A 21,552-nucleotide genomic window follows, 5' to 3' on the forward strand; every position below is an offset into this window, starting at 1 on the left:
TGGGGTCTGCTGTGTGTGTGTGTGTGTGTGTGTGTGTTGGAGAACGGGACAAGCTTCTAGAACAGCAGCGCCCCCATGCTGCCCACTTCGCTCTGCTCTTTGACGAAGATCTCAAAGTACTGGTAGATGATGGTGACGGCCAGGAGGATGCCCGTCCCCGAGCCGATGGCGCCCAGGAAGTCGGCCATGACGGACAGCCCTCCTATGCAGAGGCCCCCGAAGGCAGCGGCTGTGGGGATGTACCTGGAAGAGGAAGAAGAAGAAACAACAAAAATGTTTTTAGAACATATATATTACATCGTCGCGATATAATACGCTCTCAAGAGTTTTCAATTATTGTTAAAACATCTGCATTACTTTGACTTACAAGAAGTCTACATACAATTAGATACTGTAGAATAATTGTTATTTTGATCCTATCCAACGACAACAGAACATTCTTAACCCATTTAGACCTGATTTAAAAACTCTTTCACTTTGAAAGAATAATTTATTTAGCCACATTTTTACGATTTTTCAAAAAATAGCAGACCTTCAAGCTCGTAGGGCGCCACTCGGTGGTTCCTTGATACAGAAATGTTTTTAGAACATATATATTATATCGTCGCGAAACTCCAGCAACTTTAACCCATTTAAACCCGAGGACGATTCTACAGTCATAACAGACGTTGCTTTGTTACCTGTTGAGCTCATGCACCATAGACGTCTCTCGATGTCCCCTCATAACCATCTGTTGTTCCTTCAGCTGTTTGGCCACCTACACACACACACACACACACACACACACACACACACACACACACACACACACACACACACACACACACACACACACACACACACACACACACACACACACACACACACACACACACACACACACACACACACACACACACACACACACACACACACACACACACACACACACACACACACACACACACACACACACACACACACACACACACACACACACACACACACACACACACACACACACACACACACACACACACACACACACACACACACACACACACACACACACACACACACACACACACACACACACACACACACACACACACCAAACTTTATTTACAAAGCACATTTAAAAAAGACTGACATCGACCAAAAGTGCTGTACAAGTCAAGAAACAACATATATAGCAAACAGCAATACAATCAAATAAAATCAATACATCAATGTCAAGTGGGTACATTATACGAATACAATAGGCACTAAGGTAAGAGGTGCTCAAATGAAAAGGCTTGGAAATTAAACTGGGTTGTGATTAAAAGCTAGGTCGAAGAAATGGGTTTTAACTAAGCAGAGACTTAACCCATTCTGAACGGGAACCCATTCTGGTGTTGGCATCATGTTATGCTTTAGCTATTGAAAAATAGCAGATCTACAAGCTCATAGCGCGCCACCGAGTGGCGCGCTACGAGCTTGTAGGTCTGCTATTTTTGAAAAATCGAAGAACGACTAACATTTTTAGAATCTGATCTCAGGTCAGAATGGGTTAATCAGACCAGTGTGTGTCCAGTGGAAACCTCGTATGAATCTGATCTCAGGTCAGAATGGGATAAAAGTCTAAATGGAGACGGGGCGGATCGGCTGTAAAGAGATCACACGCAGAGAAAGAGACACGTTTGTTCACAATGTTAAACATAAAGCATGGACGTTTTAAACCGCCTATAAAAAAAAAAAAATGTGTCACATTGTATTTGTGTCAGCTATTTTTGCCATTGGTTATACAACAACCTGCCTTTTTCTTCTTCCTTCTAATCATTTGATGGGCCAAAAACATTGTGTTTATTCTTGTCATGATTTGTCACAACTCCACTTGGCTTTGTCCGCGGCGTAAACGTCTTTAAATAAATACCTTTTGAAAAGTCTTACGAGGAAAATGAACAGGGAATTCTATTCCGGGACTGCGAGGCTCTATACTATTTATATATATATTCATAGTGACTCATAGGAATAGACTATGTGACAACCAGGTATAGTCTGGTGACCACCGGAGAGACGGGTGACAGCCGGAATGTAGACGGCACTCCGGGAGCAGTGTGGGTTAGCGCCCCAGCCTGTGTCCTCCGTGAGGAGGTGAGCAGTGTGGGTTAGCGCCCCAGCCTGTGTCCTCCGTGAGGAGGTGAGCAGTATGGGTTAGCGCCCCCAGCCTGTGTCCTCCGTGAGGAGGTGAGCAGTGTGGGTTAGCGCCCCAGCCTGTGTCCTCCGTGAGGAGGTGAGCAGTGTGGGTTAGCGCCCCAGCCCGTGTCCTCCGTGAGGAGGTGAGCAGTGTGGGTTAGCGCCCCAGCCTGTGTTTTCCGTGAGGAAGTGAGCAGTGTGGGTTAGGGCCCCAGCCTGTGTCCTCCATGAGGAGGTGAGCAGTGTGGGTTAGCGCCCCAGCCTGTGTCCTCCGTGAGGAGGTGAGCAGTGTGGGTTAGCGCCCCAGCCTGTGTCCTCCGTGAGGAGGAAGCCCTTTGGGAGGGCCATGCAAGCAGCAAGCGAAACCGCAGCACCATGACCCACACACACACACACCCACACACACACACACACACACACACACACACACACTTACATCTTTGGCGGAGGATCCCGAGACCTCGATCCAGGTCTTTGAGAAGAAGGCACAGGAGCCGAGCATGAAGACGATGTAGATGCAGGCGTGGACGGGGTCGTCCAGAACCGACCCAAACGACTCCGGGGGAGAAAGGTAGTAGCAGAGACCGGCCACCGGGTAGGCGCGGGCCGGACCGCCGCTGGTCGCGTCCTGAAACACAACAGAGACATGCATGGAGCCAGATTAGCAGTGGCGTGCACAGAGACATTTAGAGGGGCAGCAGGTGCTCAAGTGAAAAAAAGGGCACCTAGGCACGTGGAACCGGCTGGTTGCCTTAAAGAAAATAGAAATGTGTTGTAACTTGTGGGCGGCACCAGAGCAGTGCGGTCAGGTACTGTACTGTACTGTACTGTTTTTGATTGATTGAAATATTTATTAACAGTTTGCAGAATTACAGTACATTTCAAGCACAAACTCAATACAAAGACTGTTAACTGTGAGTGGACGACCCAATTAAGCAGTACACTTGTTTACAACAGGGTCCACCATGTTCAATTCATCAAAACATTTAGAGACGTACAAATAGACACTTCCATGTAGTTAAAGAACAGAACAGGATTTCATCATAAAGGAGGTAAAAAGGGAAAATAAACTTATACAGTGAGGGGGGGCCAAAGGGGCCAGTTTTTAATTTGCAGCCGTCCGTATAGGTGCCCTTTGAGAGCAGTTTTGAAGGAGTCAAGGGATTCACATGTCTTAATGACTGTTGGTAGGGCGTTCCACATTTTGGTGGCATAGGAGCGAAAATAATTTAGTCTTTTGTTTGTTTGTACTGTGCTGTGCTGTGCTGTGCTGTGCTGTACTGTACTGTGCTGTACTGTACTGTGCTGTGCTGTACTGTAACGTAGCTGTGCTGTACTTACAGACCAGGTTCCCAGGAGGTTGACCAGGAAGTTCCCGCTGAAGCGCGTGGAGAGCATCTGCGAGATGACGTAGAGGTTTGAGACCAGGGCGGACTGCAGGATGATGGGGATGTTGGAGGTGTAGAACAGCTTGATGGGGTACGTGTTGTACTGACCGCGGTACCGAGCCGACTTGATGGGCAGGTCCACTCTGAAGCCCTAGGGATTAGGAAAGGAGACAAAGGAGACATGGAATCAGGTCCACTCTGAAGCCCTAGGGAAGGAGACGAAGAACATGGAATCAGGTCCACTCTGAAGCCCTAGGGAAGGAGACGAAGAACATGGAATCAGGTCCACTCTGAAGCCCTAGGGAAGGAGACGAAGAACATGGAATCAGGTCCACTCTGAAGCCCTAGGGAAGGAGACAAAGAACATGGAATCAGGTCCACTCTGAAGCCCTAGGGAAGGAGACAAAGAACATGGAATCAGGTCCACTCTGGAGCCCTAGGGAAGGAGACGAATAACATGGAATCAGGTCCACTCTGAAGCCCTAGGGAAGGAGACAAAGAACATGGAATCAGGTCCACTCTGAAGCCCTAGGGATTAGGAAAGGAGACATGGAATCAGGTCCACTCTGAAGCCCTAGGGAAGGAGACGAATAACATGGAATCAGGTCCACTCTGAAGCCCTAGGGAAGGAGACAAAGAACATGGAATCAGGTCCACTCTGAAGCCCTAGGGAAGGAGACGAAGAACATGGAATCAGGTCCACTCTGAATCCCTAGGGAAGGAGACGAATAACATGGAATCAGGTCCACTCTGAAGCCCTAGGGAAGGAGACGAATAACATGGAATCAGGTCCACTCTGAAGCCCTAGGGAAGGAGACAAAGAACATGGAATCAGGTCCACTCTGAAGCCCTAGGGAAGGAGACGAATAACATGGAATCAGGTCCACTCTGAAGCCCTAGGGATTAGGAAAGGAGACAGATAACATGGAATCAGGTCCACTCTGAAGCCCTAGGGATTAGGAAAGGAGACAGATAACATGGTATCAGGTCCACTGTCTGAAGCAAGGTTATAATAGTTAACTAAAACTAACGAAAAAACGAAAACTAGAATTAAAAAAACATTGTAGTTAACTGAAAAAAAGAAAAAGAAAATGCAAAACGATAACTGAACTATAACTGTATTGCGTGTTCACAAAACTAACCAAAACTAACTGAAATTATAGACAAAATACCCTTCGTTTTAATCAATATTTATATGCCTTTCGGATATTTATTATATTAACCGTTTACATTAATTTGCTTAATTTCCTCATTTCTCCAAGACGTTTTACGACAGTTTTCAGCACCGTACGGCAGCAGCATGTGTAGCCACGCTTTACGTCGCTCGTTTACATTCTGCACTGCCTGAAACTGACTGCATGCTACTGGGAGAGAGACGCAAGGAAGTGCCCTGTGGAAAAGGATGATCGTAAAATACGCGGAGCACGTCTGAAGGGTATATAGACCTATTGTATAAGGACCGGGCATTCGTGGAATGAGCAACACAGATAAATGTGTGGGTAGCGCCCCAAGGGCTTAAAGCCAAAAACAATCCCAAGACTGAAAATGTATTTTTTTTCAAATCTGCACTGATCTCATTAAATGACCCCTTTGAGATCCTCAGGACGGAAATCAGTCCCCAGGACTGAGAACTTTAAGCCCTGCGCCCCCAAAACATTTGCCAAAATGGCAAGTGGTTGGTATTCATTCACCCTTGCCACAACAGCTTGGTTTGGTATGGAACAGTATCTCTCTCTCACGGGCAAGACAGAACTTGTCATCATTAAAGGCAATCTCAATGCAGTGAGAATTATGGAGCCAGTGGCGATCCCATATCTTCAGAATCTGGGACCTATAACGCCATCCTCCAGGATGACAACGCTCGCCCCGTAGAGCCAGGAAAACACAGAGTACCTCCGAAATGTAGGAATGGAGAGGATGGAATGGCCGTGAGGTCCAGATCTCAACCCAATTGAACACTTTGTTGTGGGATCAGCTTGAGCTTGCTGTACGTGTGACCAACAGAACCAAGTGTTGTTTTTTCCTTATTTTTCCACTTTTATACACCGAGTATATGACCACAGCAAAGACACTGACCTGGAAGTATATGACCACGCCGAAGACGAAGACGGTGGCGATGAGGTTCATGAGGTTGGGCAGGTTCTGCCTGTAGAAGGCCTCCCTCAGAGCGCGCACCTTGTCCGTGCGCGTGGCGATGAGATGGAAGAGGGCGATGATGGCTCCCTCGAACTCAGTACCTGAAACACACCGATTACAACGTTAACACAACGTTAACACAACGTTAACACAACTCCCATTGTAACGATGGAATGCTGAAAGTGTTCATTCCATCTCAATGGGATAGTTCCAGCCAATAGGAGCAACGTTTGGAACTATAGCCCATGGAGGCACCCGCTTTGTGGCGAGATCAAAGCGCGTCGCTGTATTCTCCTACTACTACACTCTGGCTACTTCCAAGATGGCGCCTTGGAATACGCCCTGAAGCTGCAGATCGCTGGGCGCCCAGATTGAATAGGTCCTAAATACCGGGCCGGGCGTTCGGGATGTTAATCAATGCCAGCCCAAATCAGACGTCTCCTCCTCCTCTCCGTTGCTCAGTTCAACTTCAAACACCTTCAACTTGCCGTCCGAGATGCACTAAAACAGCCGGTCTAGTCTAGTGGTCTACAACCTCAACGCGTTGTAATGCGTTATGAGCTTAACCCATTCTGACCTGAGATCAGATTCATACGAGGTTTCCACTGGACACACACTGGGTCTGATCAACCCATTCTGACCTGAGATCAGATTCTAAAAAATGTCAGTCGTTCTTCGATTTTTCAAAAACAGCAGACCTACAAGCTCGTAGCGCGCCACTCGGTGGCGCGCTACGAGCTTGTAGATCTGCTATTTTTCAATAGCTAAAGCATAACATGATGCTGACACCAAAATGGGTGCCCGGTCAGAATGGGTTAATGTAGATCATCTCTAACCGTTTTGCCGACACCATATTGTACGTCGAGAGTATAAAATATGGCTTTAAGTGGATCAGAACAAGCTTCTTGTAGTTGTAGCCTGGTGCCAGACATACCTCTGCCCGTGTTGACCGTGGTGGGGCTGAAGGCCTTCCACACGATGGTCTCACAGATGTTGGTAGCGATGAACAGGGAGATGCCAGAGCCCAGACCGTATCCCTTCTGTAGCAGCTCGTCCAACAGGAGAACGATCAGACCCGCCACAAACAGCTGGATGGGGAAACAACAGGTAGGCGTTTATATAAAACACATTAACCCATTCTGATCTGAGATCGGATTCTAAAAATGTCTTCTACATCCTGACAGTTTTCCATTCTGACCTGAGATGAGATTCAAAAAATGTCTTTTATGTCAGTCACCTACAAGCTCGTAGAGAACCACTCGGTGGCGCGCTATGAGCTTGTAGATCTGCTATTTTTAAATAGCTAAAGCATAACGTAATGCTTTAGGTGTTTTAAGCATTGCGCGCTACGAGCTTGTTGGTCTGCTATTTTTTAGAAAAATCGTAAAAACGCGGCACAAATCTTTGAATAATATATTCTTTCAGAGCAAACGTTATTTTTTCTTCGACGTCAGGCCTAAGAGGGACTCGTTAATTAACCCGAATGATGATATAATAATAATAATAATATTAATGAACCTGAATGATGATGAGCAGACAGATTCCAGCGCCCATCTCCGAGGGGTCTCCATACATGCCCGTCATGACGTACACGATGGCCTGGCCGATGGTGATGATCATTCCAAACACTACAACAACAAAAGGAGGACAAGAAAGAAGTGGCGTTTAGTTTTTTCTTTTTACACTTTCGGTTGGTGTCCCTGCAGAGGAAACGGCTGACCAAACGTTATGACGAACCAGCACAGGAGGCTCTGTGACGTCACAGGAGGCTCTGTGACGTCACAGGAGGCTCTGTGACGTCACAGGAGGCTCTGTGACGTCACAGAGCCTCCTGTGACGTCACAGAGCCTCCTTGAAGTGGGGTCACCTACGTTTCTGTGCTCCGTTGAACAGGGCTCTGTGACGTCACAGGAGGCTCTGTGACGTCACAGGAGGCTCTGTGACGTCACAGGAGGCTCTGTGACGTCACAGAGCCTCCTTGAAGTGGGGTCACCTACGTTTCTGTGCTCCGTTGAACAGGGCTCTGTCTTTGGGCGTGTCTCCGACCTCAATGATCTTCGCTCCGGCCAGAAGCTGCATGATGAGCCCCGAGGTCACGATGGGCGAGATACCCAGCTCCATCAGAGTACCTGGAGAGAGAGAGAGAGAGAGAGAGAGAGAGAGAGAGAGAGAGAGAGACACACACACACAGTGGGTTAGACTGAGAGACCACCCAGCTCCATCAGAGTACCTGGACATGAACACACAGTGGGTTAGAAGCAAGGGGCCAGCGAGGCACTCCAACGTTGAAGCGCTGGGCCCTAGTGGTAAGAGGAAGGACTGCAGGGAAACCCCCGTGCAGCATCTGGGCTTTATAACATTGAGCGCTCGGTTGCACTTCCTCATTTGGATCACCAAAATGTGGTGGTCCAAAATGCGGAAATGATCCCAAAAAGGCGGAAATAGACGGTCCCTCCGGGTGCTTCAAATTAAAACGCCACTGAGCAACTTCCACTGACATGAATAGGGACCGGAGGGGGCGGAGATCAGTCTCTATCCTTTTAATACTCTATGGGTAGAAGCCCTGGTCTAGTATTGTTATCACACCTGATAGGAGACGAAGTGTGATAAGAGTGAGTAGAGTCCCCCCCCCCCCCCCCCCCCTCACACTTAATGGAGCTGTGATTCACTCAGACAGGCAGACAATTCTCTGAGAGATAGATCTCTAAGCTCATATAAGCTACGAGCTTGTAGGTCTGCTATTTTTGAAGAATCATGAACATGTTTGAATATATACTCTTTCAGAGCGAACGTCTTTAACTCAAATCTTTGCTTCTGGGAGGTGGGTCCCTGAAACAACACATTTTCAGATGGGGGGGGGGAGGTCAGCGGCCAAATTCATATATTTTTGGGGGTCCTTGACATGAAATATTGAGAACCACTGATATAGAAACATGAGGTTTTTCAGAAAAAAATACATTTTTTAAATTCAGGTCTAAATGGATTAACCCATTCTGACCTGAGATCAGATTCATACGAGGTTTCCACTGGACACACACACACTGGTCTGATCAACCCATTCTGACCCGAGATCAGATTCTAAAAAAATGTCAGTCGTTCTTCGATTTTTCAAAAAATAGCAGACCTACAAGCTCGTAGCGCGCCACTCGGTGGCGCGCTATGAGCTTGTAGATCTGCTATTTTTCAACAGCTAAAGCATAACATGATGCTATAACACCAAAATGGGTTCCCGGTCAGAATGGATTAATGGGTGAACACACAGTTGAAACACACAACAGGACCTGGCGGTTCCCTCACCTCTGTTGGAGGCCAGGATGACTCTCATCCAGTAGAAAGGATCTGCGGAGTCTGAGGACATGATGCCAAACAGAGGGATCTGAAAGACCACACAACAACAGGACAACAAATTAGATCTGAAAGACCACACAACAGTAGGACAAATTAGATCTGAAAGACCACACAACAACAGGACAAATTAGATCTGAAAGACCACACAACAACAGTAGGACAAATTAGATCTGAAAGACCACACAACAACAGTAGGACAAATTAGATCTGAAAGACCACACAACAACAGTAGGACAAATTAGATCTGAAAGACCACACAACAACAGGACAACAAATTAGATCTGAAAGACCACACAATAGGACAAAAAATTTGATCTGAAAGATCTAAACATTGTTATAATTTTTCAAAAATATACAAGCTCATAGCGCGCCACCGAGTGGCGCGCTATGAGCTTGTATATTTTTGAAAAATAGTGAAAATGTGCCTTCAATCTTTGAATATATATTCTTTCAGTGTTTCAGTTTTTAACTAAAATCTTTGCTTCTGGAGGGTCCCTGGAATAACATATTTTCAGATGGGGGGGGGTCGGTGGCATACGGTATTACATATAATTTGTGGGGTCCTTGACATAAACTATTGAGAACCACTGATGTAGAAACATGAGGTTTTTCAGAAAAAAATACATTAATTTATTATTATTTTTAATTTCGACGTTAGGCCTAAATGCGTTAATTGTGCAGCTCAATGAGTTTGTGCAACAAGCATGGGTTTATTTAAAGGAGCAACTTGGACACTCAGGCATGAAGGAAGCATGAGTTCAAGTCCGTTGCTCTCCCCTTGTCCCCCATATATGGGGACTAGGTTGGTCTCCCCTTGTCCCCCATATATGGGGACTAGGTTGGTCTCCCCTTGTCCCCCATATATGGGGACTAGGTTGGTCTCCCCTTGTCCCCCATATATGGGGACTAGGTTGGTCTCACCTTGTCCCCCATATATGGGGACTAGGTTGGTCTCCCCTTGTCCCCCATATATGGGGACTAGGTTGGTCTCCCCTTGTCCTCCATATATGGGGACTAGGTTGGTGGAGGGTGTGTAGAGCCCAGGATCACATTAGATAATTGACACAGGGGTGAAAAATGGGTTACAAAATCGGGGGATAAAAATTATTAAAAGAAAAAAAAGCATGGGTTTATTGGGTTATTGTGTGTGTTTTTTATAGGAGTGTAAACTAACCTGGCAGCAGACGAGGAAGATGAACAATGTTATGGCGGTCCATAGTACTTTTTCTCTGAACTGAATCTGTAGGGAAAAAAAAGAGGGAAATGTTTTTAATTTCACAGACAATCTTAACTTGGGACACCACAATATTTACTACTAAATAATATTATTCAAATGAACTCAAATGTACCTTTCTTTCTGGTTTCTGAATCTCTGGGAGGACCGCGCAGAACGGCTTGATGACTTCTAAAAATTTAACTGGATAAAAAACAAAAGCAACTTGTTTAATAAAAAACAAACACAAACAATCACTTGACTTCATCTTAATTAAGTATTAATCTTATTCAACACTAAAGTACTACAACACTAGTAAACATTTGGTGTTTTAAGCATTCGGTTATAATATATATTCCTGTTCTGTTCTTTAACTATATAGAAGTGTCTATTTGTACGTCTTTAAATGTTTTGATGAATTGAACATGGTGGACCCTGTTGTAAACAAGTGTTGTAATGCTTAATTGGGTCGTCCACTCACAGTTAACAGTCTTTGTATTGAGTTTGTGCTTGAAATGTATACTGTAATTCTGCAAACCGTTAATAAAAACCAATCAATCAATCCATCAATCCACACCACCAGCCCTCAAAACATGTTTTGCTTCGGCTGCTGCAAGCAACGTCATCACAAACTACAGTAGACGCAAACGAAACATGCCGTGACAGATTATAGCTAAGCTCGACAAGACTTGTCGTCTTTCATCACAATTCATGCACACATTATCATCGGTAACCTCAGTGCATGTGTATAACCGAGCATATTTACATATTCCATCCATGCGACATGAATCATGATCGCATTGATTGATTGAAGTAATTTAACAGTTTGCATAATTACAGTACATTTCAAGCAGCGCCACTCAATACAAAAAAAAAAAAAAACTGTGAGTGGACGTACAATAAAGCACAATATATACACTTGTTTACAAGAGGGTCCACTTTGCTCAATTCATTATAAATGAATAAATCTGGTGTAACGGATTGTTCTTGATCAATCACTGAAACTGACTCTGACAGACAGACAGTCAGTCAGTCATAATGTGGTCGAACAAATCACGCACGTTAACGAACTATAAAGCCTTCTTACTTCCACGGACAAACTGCCGATGAAATGTGGTAACAGCATAGTATTATTTATTATGTTATATTATATTATTATGTTCACGGTGGTATAGGTCGCCTAGCATTATGATGCTAAAGACAAGAACTATACGTCCATTGAGCAGGTTTAGGTTTAGACTATAGAGTAGCATTAACTGCTGGACTATAAAATGTAGATGGTTTTGCGGGGAGAGAAAAAACAACGACTAAACGAATGACGTCGGTAGTTTATAGTTACAGAGATTTAAACACGACCAGCAAAACAATATTAACGGGGACTGTTAGTTATAACTACAGTATAGCGTTTAGCAGTGGCTAAAACAGCCATTCTTCAACCATAGAGCTAACCTTGAGTAAGCTAGCTAGGAAATGCTAGCAGGAGCTTTAGAAGGGAAAGTCCATGCTTTTAGCTACTTTTAACCACATCAACAGGCATTTGGATCGCATTTAACGGACGCTAAAAGCATACTTACTGCCCATGTTGGCGGTGTGGTGTGTGGGGGGGTCCTCTATGCGGGGTTACCGGTGCCACTTCTCGGGGGGTTCAGCTCGGTTCGTGTGGCACCATCCAGCCGCTCCGCACTGAAAAGAGAGAGGGAGCACCGACTGACTGTAAAGACACGTCACCAATGGAACTACTGGCTACTGCTACACGTCAGTACTACACTCCGAGCAGCTGCAGACTACAGCTCCCGGCATGCATTGTGAGTACACACACACACACACACACACAGCGGGCAGACAAGACGGTGTGAGAGAAAACAACAAACAAACATGCAGATAAATATAGTAGCCTACTGTTACAAAATAATAGGTAACACTTGCAGATAAGGTTCATGAAACAGTGACTAACTAATGATTGGGTTAAACAATACAACATGAGTAGCGTGTGTGTACATGTGTGTGTGTGTGTGTGTGTGTGTGTGTGTGTGTGTGTGTGTGTGTGTGTGTGTGTGTGTGTGTGTGTGTGTGAATGGGTGAATGTAATGCACAAGCTGTGTAAAGAGCCTTGGATTAAGGCGCTATATACTGTGTATGTATGTATTTGGTTAAAATGGGTAGGGTTTAGAAAAAGGCAAGAGCTTGCTCTGGTGCACTGGTCTAAAAGTGGGTCCTTAAAAACTGCTAAAACTTCTGAAATGTATGTATGTAGGTATGTATGTATGTGTGTGTGTGTAGTATTTAAAAGGGAGGCTTTTTTGTAAAAAGCCCAGCCCACAATACCTTCATATATTTAAAACTAATCCAAAATAGGGTTACCAGTGAAGGGCAAAATGCCTATTCACTGGCGTCCACCCCCCTGAGTCCAAGTTAGGCTAGACCGCATACCAAAACCATGGTCCGAAACTGTCCTCTAAAACCCAATGGTAAAATGGATATAAAAATAGACATTAATAAAACAACCTAAAACCACAAAAGAGTAAAAGTTCACAGCAAGGCCTGGATACCATTTATTTAGTTTGCAGATAAATTAACAGAAAAGGGATAGAATTCAACTTCTTTCATTTAAACCAGTGGGTGTAAGAGTTTGCAATTTTTGAATCCATCTGTGCTCCATGAGTTTCCGCTGTCCACTGGTCCATCGGACTCCACATTCCAGACCTGATATGATGAGGTTAGTGATGGGATGGGATTGAAAGTGTGTGTACAGAGTTGTGTGTATGTCTGCTCGTTTGATTTGATATAAGTGTTGTTTGAGGCGTGTTTCTAGTGTGTGTCCGGTTTCTCCTATGTAGTGTTTATGACATTGTGTGCAGGTGATGATGTAAACTATATTGGGGGTGGTCAGAGACAGGCGATCCGTGATGGGGGAGGAAGTGTGACTATGGGGGTTGTTGATGAATTTGCGGGGTTTGAAATGGAGTGTATGTGGCTGTGGGGGCTTGGGAGGTAAGGTGGAAAATTTGGAATGCACAAGGAGGTCTCCCAGGTTCCTATTCCTTCTGAGGGCCAAAATGACCTGATGTGTTTGTAATGGGGGGTAGGATTGTTGTGTAGTGGTGAAATTTTGTTTAAATTTGTGGTGTAGTGGTTGGAGTGTATGTGAAAATGTGGTTATGAATGGGAGTAGTGTTGTAGTGGTAGAGGAGCCTATGGCCTGGATGGTGAGAGAAGAAGAGTTGGAGGAGGGGAGACATAGAGGAGAAAGTAATGTGTGGGCCCCGTCCAGGTCCGTCCCTGTCCCTGCGCTAGGGAGGGGCCTCTGATAGAGGAGAGGGTAATGTGTGGCCCCGTCCAGGTCCGTCCCTGTCCCTGCGCTAGGGAGGGGCCTCTGATAGAGGAGAGGGTAATGTGTGGCCCCGTCCAGGTCCGTCCCTGTCCCTGCGCTAGAGAGGGGCCTCTGATAGAGGAGAGGGTAATGTGTGGCCCCGTCCAGGTCCGTCCCTGTCCCTGCGCTAGGGAGGGGCCTCTGATAGAGGAGAGGGTAATGTGTGGCCCCGTCCAGGTCCGTCCCTGTCCCTGCGCTAGAGAGGGGCCTCTGATAGAGGAGAGGGTAATGTGTGGGCCCCGTCCAGGTCCGTCCCTGTCCCTGCGCTAGGGAGGGGCCTCTGATAGAGGAGAGGGTAATGTGTGGCCCCGTCCAGGTCCGTCCCTGTCCCTGCGCTAGAGGGGCCTCTGATAGAGGAGAGGGTAATGTGTGGCCCCGTCCAGGTCCGTCCCTGTCCCTGCGCTATAGAGGGGCCTCTGATAGAGGAGAGGGTAATGTGTGGCCCCGTCCAGGTCCGTCCCTGTCCCTGCGCTAGGGAGGGGCCTCTGATCCGGGTGCATGCTCTGAGGTGGCTGGGGAGGAAAGCTAGGATTGAGGTTAGGGTTAGAATTGGGGGGTGAGAGGGTTAGGGGTAGGAGGCAGAGTGTTTGTGGAGAGTGACTGGGTGGGAGAGAGAGAGGCCAGGGCATTGCTCCTGATTGTACGTAAAAAATCTTTTGCAGTAACCTCTCCTTCGGAGGACTGTAAAGAGTGTGTGTGTGGCCTGATTAAAGTGTTCCCTATTGGATGAAATCCTGAAAAACCGAATGATTTGTCATTTGATGATTCCTGCAAAAGTGTGCTTTGGGTGGTAACTGTGTTTATGGAGTAGAGCGTGTGTGTCTGTGTCCTTAAAATATATTTTTGTCAGTAGTCGTTTATGTGTATGATCTATTGTGTGAAAAAATATGGTGGTGTCCAGGAAGTTAATCTCTGTTGGATGAATTATGTGTTTGACGGTTATGGAAGCATGGTGTGTGTTCAGAATCTGTAAAAATGTATCAAACTGTTGTAAGGTGTGTGGCCAGAGCCCTATGATGTCATCTAAAAATCTGAAATACATGGTGGGTTGTAGTGGACACTTTGCCAAGGCCTCTCTCTCCCACTCATACATGTAAATGTTGGCATAAGCGGGTGCAAATTTCTTGCCCATAGCTATGTGGTAGGACTCACTGCTGCAGTCTGACACTATGGGTCTCCCGGGAGGCACCTCGAAGGGAATAGTCCAAGTCTGGGGATCCTTATGGATTTTGGGTAGTAGATAGAATATTCTGAAAAACTGAAAATCGAAAATCGAAAATTGAAAAATTGAAAAATTGAAAAATTGAAAATCGAAAAATCGAAAATCGAAAAATTGAATTCCCTCAAAACACTGTTTTTTGATACAGAAAGCAAACGAATTCCCTCAAAACACTGTTTTTTGATACCGAATTCCCTCAAAACACTGTTTTTTTATACAGAAAGCAAACGAATTCCCTCAAAACACTGTTTTTTGATACAGAAAGCAAACGAATTCCCTCAAAACACTGTTTTTTGATACAGAAAGCAAACGAATTCCCTCAAAACACTGTTTTTTGATACAGAAAGCAAACGAATTCCCTCAAAACACTGTTTTTTGATACAGAAAGCAAACGAATTCCCTCAAAACACTGTTTTTTGATACAGAAAGCAAACGAATTCCCTCAAAACACTGTTTTTTGATACAGAAAGCAAACGAATTCCCTCAAAACACTGTTTTTTGATACAGAAAGCAAACGAATTCCCTCAAAACACTGTTTTTTGATACAGAAAGCAAACGAATTCCCTCAAAACACTGTTTTTTTTATACAGAAAGCAAACGAATTCCCTCAAAACACTGTTTTCTGATACAGGTAGCAGACGAATTCCCCTCAAAACGACGTTTTTTGATACAGGTAGCAGACGAATTCCCTCAGTGAGAGTTGCTAGTGATAGTTGCTAGTACCAGTTGCTGGCACCATGACAAGGTAGCAACAACAGGGGAGGTTCTTTTTGTGTTTTTTTGTTTTTTTGTTTTTTGTTTATTTTATTGTTCAAACGTGATCCTCAACTCCTTTTGTATGATTCTAGTCATCAGAAAAATCAGGCAACTGGGAATTTGTACAGCTAGTACCACGACATTCTCCGCATATGGCAGTGCAAGGGAGCCCATGTTTTTTGCAAGTGCATCTCTTCGTGCTGCAGTCTTTCTTGCAGCCACAGCAGACCACATTAAGTAATTCTGGTGGTCCTGGTGGTCCTGGTGGTAAAACAGGCTTTTCTACTTTAAACAGGATTCTGTCTGTCTCTCTCTCTCTCTCTCACACACACGCACTCGCGCACACACACACACGCACGCACGCACGCACGCACGCACGCACGCACGCACGCACGCACGCACGCACGCACGCACGCACACACACACACACACACACACACACACACACACACACACACACACACACACACACACACACACACACACACACACACACACACACACACACACACACACACACACACACACACACACACACACACCACACAGCATCTTAAAAGTAATCCCCTCCTGATTGTGACATAACAGCTAAATTACGATTCGACCACTAGAGGTCAGTGTTTCACCAGTAATGTTATGGTGCATGTGGACTGGACAGAGTATATTATAGGCTCTGACTCCAGCAAACTATGCAATGCACTGTTCTGATTGGCTGCAGCTTGTCAACATATTGGACATCAGCATTATGCCTATTAACACATTTAGGTCTGACGTCGGAATTTAAAAAAAAAAGTCTTCTAAAATCCTGACAGTTTTCTGAAAAACCTCATGTTTCTATACATCAGTGGTTCTCAATATTTCATGTCAAGGACCCCACAGATTATATGTAATTGGCCGCCGACCCCCATCTGAACGTATGTTGTTCCAGGGACCCCCAGAAGCAAAGATTTGAGTTAAAAACGTTCGCTCTGAAAGAATAAATATTCAAAGATTTGCACCATATTTTCACGTTTTTTCTCTCCAAGCTCGTAGCCTCCCACAGCTCGTAGCGCGGCACTCAGTGCCGCCCTATGAGCTTGTAGATCTGCTATTTTTCAACAGCTAAAGTATAGCCTATAACATAATGCTATGAACACCAAAAGGGGCTCCCCTCCAGAATGTGTTAAAGTGTGGGCCAATGTAAGTTGTAACCACAAATAGCCGATACATGTTTTCCCTCCCCTGCCATTTCCCATCATAGCCTTCGACGTCAGTTCCCTTAACCCATTCTGAACGGGAACCCATGTTGGTGTTAGCATCATGTTATGCTTTAGCTATTGAAAAATAGCAGATCTACAAGCTCATAGCGCGCCACCGAGTGGCGCGCTACGAGCTTGTAGGTCTGCTATTTTTTGAAAAATCGAAGAACGACTGACATTTTTTAGAATCTGATCTCAGGTCAGAATGGGTTCATCAGACCAGTGTGTGTCCAGCGGAAACCTCGTATGAATCTGATCTCAGGTCAGAATGGGTTAAATGATCCCTTCCTGGAGTTGTGGCTCAGTGTTTCACACAGACAGTCTAGCTCTGGTCCATATAAGCCTGCCAGATAGAAGCAGTAGAACACTATGGACCAGAGAGCTATACAGACAGTCTATCTACCGTATTACAATTTACAATTTACAATTTAGGCATTTATCAGACGCTCTTAATCCAGAGCGATTTACATTAAGCAAGAACAAAAAGCATGGCAATACATCACATAAAAGCATTTATCATGAAACATGCGTAAGCTAAGAACGTAACAGTGGAATATCTATGAAACTATACATATAAACTATATACGGTACTACTATGCTATACATATGTACTATGACGTGCTATGACAATAGCACATACAATGCACTTATGCTGTCTACATAACATGCTATAAGTCTGTATCAAATGCTATCTAAGTCTACAGAAATGCTATCTAAGGGGGTAGGGTAAGTGCTATGGGCCATGATGGAGTCTGAAAAGGTGGGGTTTTCAGACTACGGCGGAAGATTGGGAGTGATGCTGCAGTTCTGACTGCAAAGGGAAGTGCATTCCACAGTTTTGGAGCCAGAAGGGAGAAGAGTTTGGGACGTGTGGAGCGTTGTCCCGGCGTTTTTAGTGAGGGTACGTGTTGTGTCACGTGACGTCATCCAGCTCTACCATGAAATGTTCTATATGAGCAGGGTGTGGCTGTAAACAAGTCCTTGGCTTATAGTCCACTTCCCTGCAGGGTGAACAAAGAACTTTTGCTTTGCTTTGCTATAAGAGAACGTTAGCAGAATATACAAGACACCATGTCTGAGTGTCTGACCCAAAACTAAAGACATCCTTGACTTACTATGTACTGTAAGTACAGACTATGTACTGTAATGTCAAGGAAATGTGGAATACCTACATTTAAGGACATCATAAACCAAACCATGAGAAGCTGTTTTCTGTGACCTGTGACTTGTGTGGTCTGGACGGGTCTTCTCAGGCATGTGTTGAGACCCACCTACCCGGTAGTAATTTTAAGCTGAAGTCTAACTGAGATGTAGTGGAGTCAGTACGTGGTGTTCCATTGTAACGCTTCGCTATACTGTCTCCGTATTCGAATACAATTTATTCCAATACTCTGAAACTCTGAATTGTGTCTGTCTCATTTTTGTTGTTTCAACTGTGTTATAAGTGCTCACCGACAGATTTCTGTAACAGTAACTACAGACTATGTACTGTACAGACTATGTACTGTAACTATACAGGCTCTGTGGAGCAGCACATGATGCTCACTCACCACATCGACAGACAGAGAGAGAGAGAGAGAGAGAGAGAGAGAGAGAGGCACAACTTGGCTCCCAGGAGGAAGACAGGCTGTGGCACCAACAGAACACAAGATGAGGTGGGAAAACCGCGAGCTGCACTTTTTAACCCATTCTGACCTGAGATCAGATTCTAAAAATGTCTTCTATACATCCTGACAGTTTTCCATTCTGACCTGAGATCAGATTCTAAAAATGTCTTCTATACATCCTGACAGTTTTCCATTCTGACCTGAGATCAGATTCTAAAATGTCTTCTATACATCCTGACAGTTTTCCCATTCTGACCTGAGATCAGATTCTAAAAATGTCTTCTACATCCTGACAGTTTTCCATTCTGACCTGAGATCAGATTCTAAAATGTTCTTCTACATCCTGACAGTTTTCATTCTGACCTGAGATCAGATTCTAAAAAATGTCTTCTATACCTACGTCAGTCGCTCTTTCGATTTTTCAAAAAATAGCAGACCTACAAGCTCATAGCGCGCCACTCGGTGGCGCGCTACGAGCTTGTAGATCTGCTATTTTTCAATAGCTATAAAGCATAACATAATGCATAACACCAAAACGCGTTCCCGCGCAAAATGGCTTAACTACCTGCCACTGCCTACCGTACCACCCAGCAGCCCAGAGACATCACAGATGTACTGTAACTTCCCACAAAGATTACAAACACACCGAAATAGTCTGGAAAATATGAGTAATAAACTCATACGGCTTCCATATTATTCTGCATGCGGGTGACGATGCTGTGCAGCAATGTGTGCGAACACATGCAGTGATGCTCTGCTAGTGTTGTGACAGGGAAAAGACGTCCAGTGGAATAACATATCCTATAAATATACAGTATATATAGGCTATACACTGTATAATTTAGTCTGTGTGTGTGTGTGTGTGTGTGTGTGTGTGTGCGTGCGCGCCACGGCCCGCAGATGGGTTGATCCGTCACTGTACCACGTACGGTATAAGCTATACTGTAAACAAACACATTTATTACCTATTATATTTGATTGTGTTATGTTGCAGTATTATAGGCTGCATACTAGTCACATATTGAAACACATGTTTTTCTGTGTTCTGTGGGGAGAGGAGGGGGGGGGGGGGGGGGGTGGGGGGGGAGGGGGGGGGGGGGGGGGGGGGGTGGGGGGGGGGGTGAGAACAGCTCCAGTTCATTTCAATGGAAGTCACAAGCGGGTTTGACGAAACATGTAGCCTTGTTAGATGGGGGGGGGGGGGGGTGGCAGAACACAGCCATCAAAACAAAGGCTATTTCATCAAAACCATGTGGCTTCTATTGAGATTGAATGGGAGCTGTTCCCCCCTCCTCCCCCCCCCCCCATGCAGAACACAGACCAAAACATGAGTTTCTAATGTGTGACTGCAGCCTTTAATACACATCAGCTCTGTTTACAAACTGTCTTTATTCAAGTGGTCTTATATGTTTTATTGTATACGTGTACTTAGATGTTGTCCCGCATCCATCCGTGCCTTTAAAATCCATTTTGGACGGGAACCCCTTTTGGTGTTATAGCATTATGTTATGCTTTATCTAGATCTACAAGCTCATAGCGCGCCACTCGGTGGTGCTTGTAGATCTGCTATTTTGAAAAGCCGTGCAAATGTGGTGCAAATCTTTGAATATATATATTTCAGAGCGAACATTTTTAACTAAATTATTAGCTTCTGGGAGGGGGGGGGGGGGGGGGGTCCCTGGAACGACATATTTTGAGGTCTGCCTGCCTGCCTGCCTGCCTGCCTGCCTGCCTGCCTGCCCTGCCTGCCTTGCCTCCCTCCCTGCCTGCCTGCCTGCCTGCCCTGCCTGCCTTGCCTGCCTGCCTGTCTGCCTGCCTGCCTGCCTGCCTGCCTGCCTGCCTGCCTGCCTGCCTGCCTGGCTGCCTGCCTGCCTGGCCGCCTGCCTGCCTGCCTGCCTGGCTGCCTGCCTGCCTTCCTGTCTGCCTGCCTGCCTGCCTGCCTGCCTGCCTGCCTGCCTTCCTGTCTGCCTGGTTGCCTGCCTTCCTGGCTGCCTGCCGTAATGTGAATTCCATTGGAGGCAGGCGCAGGCAGGCAGGCAGCACCGACTGAGCAGAATAACATGATGTTAGAGCGTGCGAGGCATGCGGGTCCATCTGCACAGGAACTGTCCTTTCAGCACCACGGGCCGGGCCACAGCGCTCCGACAGACAGCCCCGTGTTGTACCCGCCACCCTGTACCAGGCCAAGGTTGTTCCAGTAGGATGGCGGGCGGCGCGCGCGCGTGTGTGTGTGTGTGTGTGTGTGTGTGTGTGTGTGTGTGTGTGTGTGTGTGTGTGTGTGTGTGTGTGTGTGTGTGTGTGTGTGTGTGTGGGTGTGTGGGTGTGTGGGTGGGTGGGGGGGGGTAATTTATCCCCTGAAGCATTGCTACATCACTTCTTACAATAATCTCTCCCCCACGTGAAGGGAGAGAGAGAGAGAGAGAGAGAGAGAGAGGTTGATGATGCTGTGGGAGGCTGTCAAGGTGTCCTCGAACACAGACATCGACCAGTGACGTGCATCACTGAGAGGAGAGAGAGAGAGAGAGAGAGAGAGAGAGGAGGGGGGGGGGGGTGAAGTGAATTTCGCGAGTCATCAAGGAGCCCCGCTGTCACTCATTACAATTTGGACCAATCGTCTCGCGCCGTTCGGCAGGCTCGTCCCCCCCACCACCCACCCCCGTCAGTCCCGCCCCCCTCCTTGAGCTGTCCTCTCTGTGCGCGCGCGTGGTCCCCCCCCCCCCGCCCCGCCCCCACCCACAGCCCCCCCCCCCCCAGGTCGCGAGGAGGAGGAGGAGGAGGGGGAGGAGAGAGGAGGGGGAGGGATGAGGCGCGCGGAGGGGAAATGGCTTGCCGAAAACAAGCCGGAAGGTAAGAGGAGAGAGAATTAAGGCTTTTCGTAGTGTTTTGACGGCGCTTTGACTGTTCGGTCGGCGCCGCCCGGCCCCGGTGCTCTGTACTGTCTGGACCGGCACCGGACGGGGGTCCGGGCCGAGAGGACGGGATTCATGGAGGTGGGATACGGAGGAGGAGGACGAGGCCACGGGCGAGGAGGTAGAGAGAGAGAGAGAGAGAGAGAGATGCGGGGAGAGGAGAGAGGAGGCACGGGGGGGCTTTCCTTGACTAGCCCTCTGTCCGAAAACACGG

General features: G+C 46.3%; 1 protein-coding gene across 1 annotated transcript; it reads right to left on the reverse strand.

Annotated features, from left to right (window-relative positions):
* On the reverse strand, positions 1–11,962 carry LOC308334927 (protein transport protein Sec61 subunit alpha). Its single transcript, XM_080791823.1, has 12 exons — positions 11,814–11,962; positions 10,376–10,443; positions 10,201–10,266; positions 8,976–9,054; positions 7,676–7,807; positions 7,197–7,306; positions 6,613–6,766; positions 5,619–5,779; positions 3,496–3,693; positions 2,591–2,782; positions 681–757; positions 1–243 (listed from the first exon to the last, which is right to left on the reverse strand). Exons 1-12 carry the CDS (start codon positions 11,818–11,820, stop codon positions 57–59), a joined length of 1,431 nt encoding a protein of 476 aa, XP_080647949.1. The 5' UTR covers positions 11,821–11,962; the 3' UTR covers positions 1–56.
* Positions 11,963–21,552: the final 9,590 nt, after the last annotated feature.

Source organism: Protomyctophum bolini (genome assembly GCF_963924005.1).
Source record: "Protomyctophum bolini genome assembly, chromosome: 2".
NCBI lineage: Eukaryota > Metazoa > Chordata > Actinopteri > Myctophiformes > Myctophidae > Protomyctophum > Protomyctophum bolini.

What these genes read in the sequence shown, in the direction of transcription:
- LOC308334927 (XM_080791823.1), bottom strand. An exon ending in GTCTGCTCATCATCATTCAG is followed by an intron (nt 6,767 to 7,196) that starts GTTCATTAATAT and finishes TTCCCCATCCAG; the next exon opens with CTGTTTGTGGCGGGTCTGAT. An exon ending in CACGGTCAACACGGGCAGAG is followed by an intron (nt 5,780 to 6,612) that starts GTATGTCTGGCA and finishes GGTGTGTTTCAG; the next exon opens with GTACTGAGTTCGAGGGAGCC.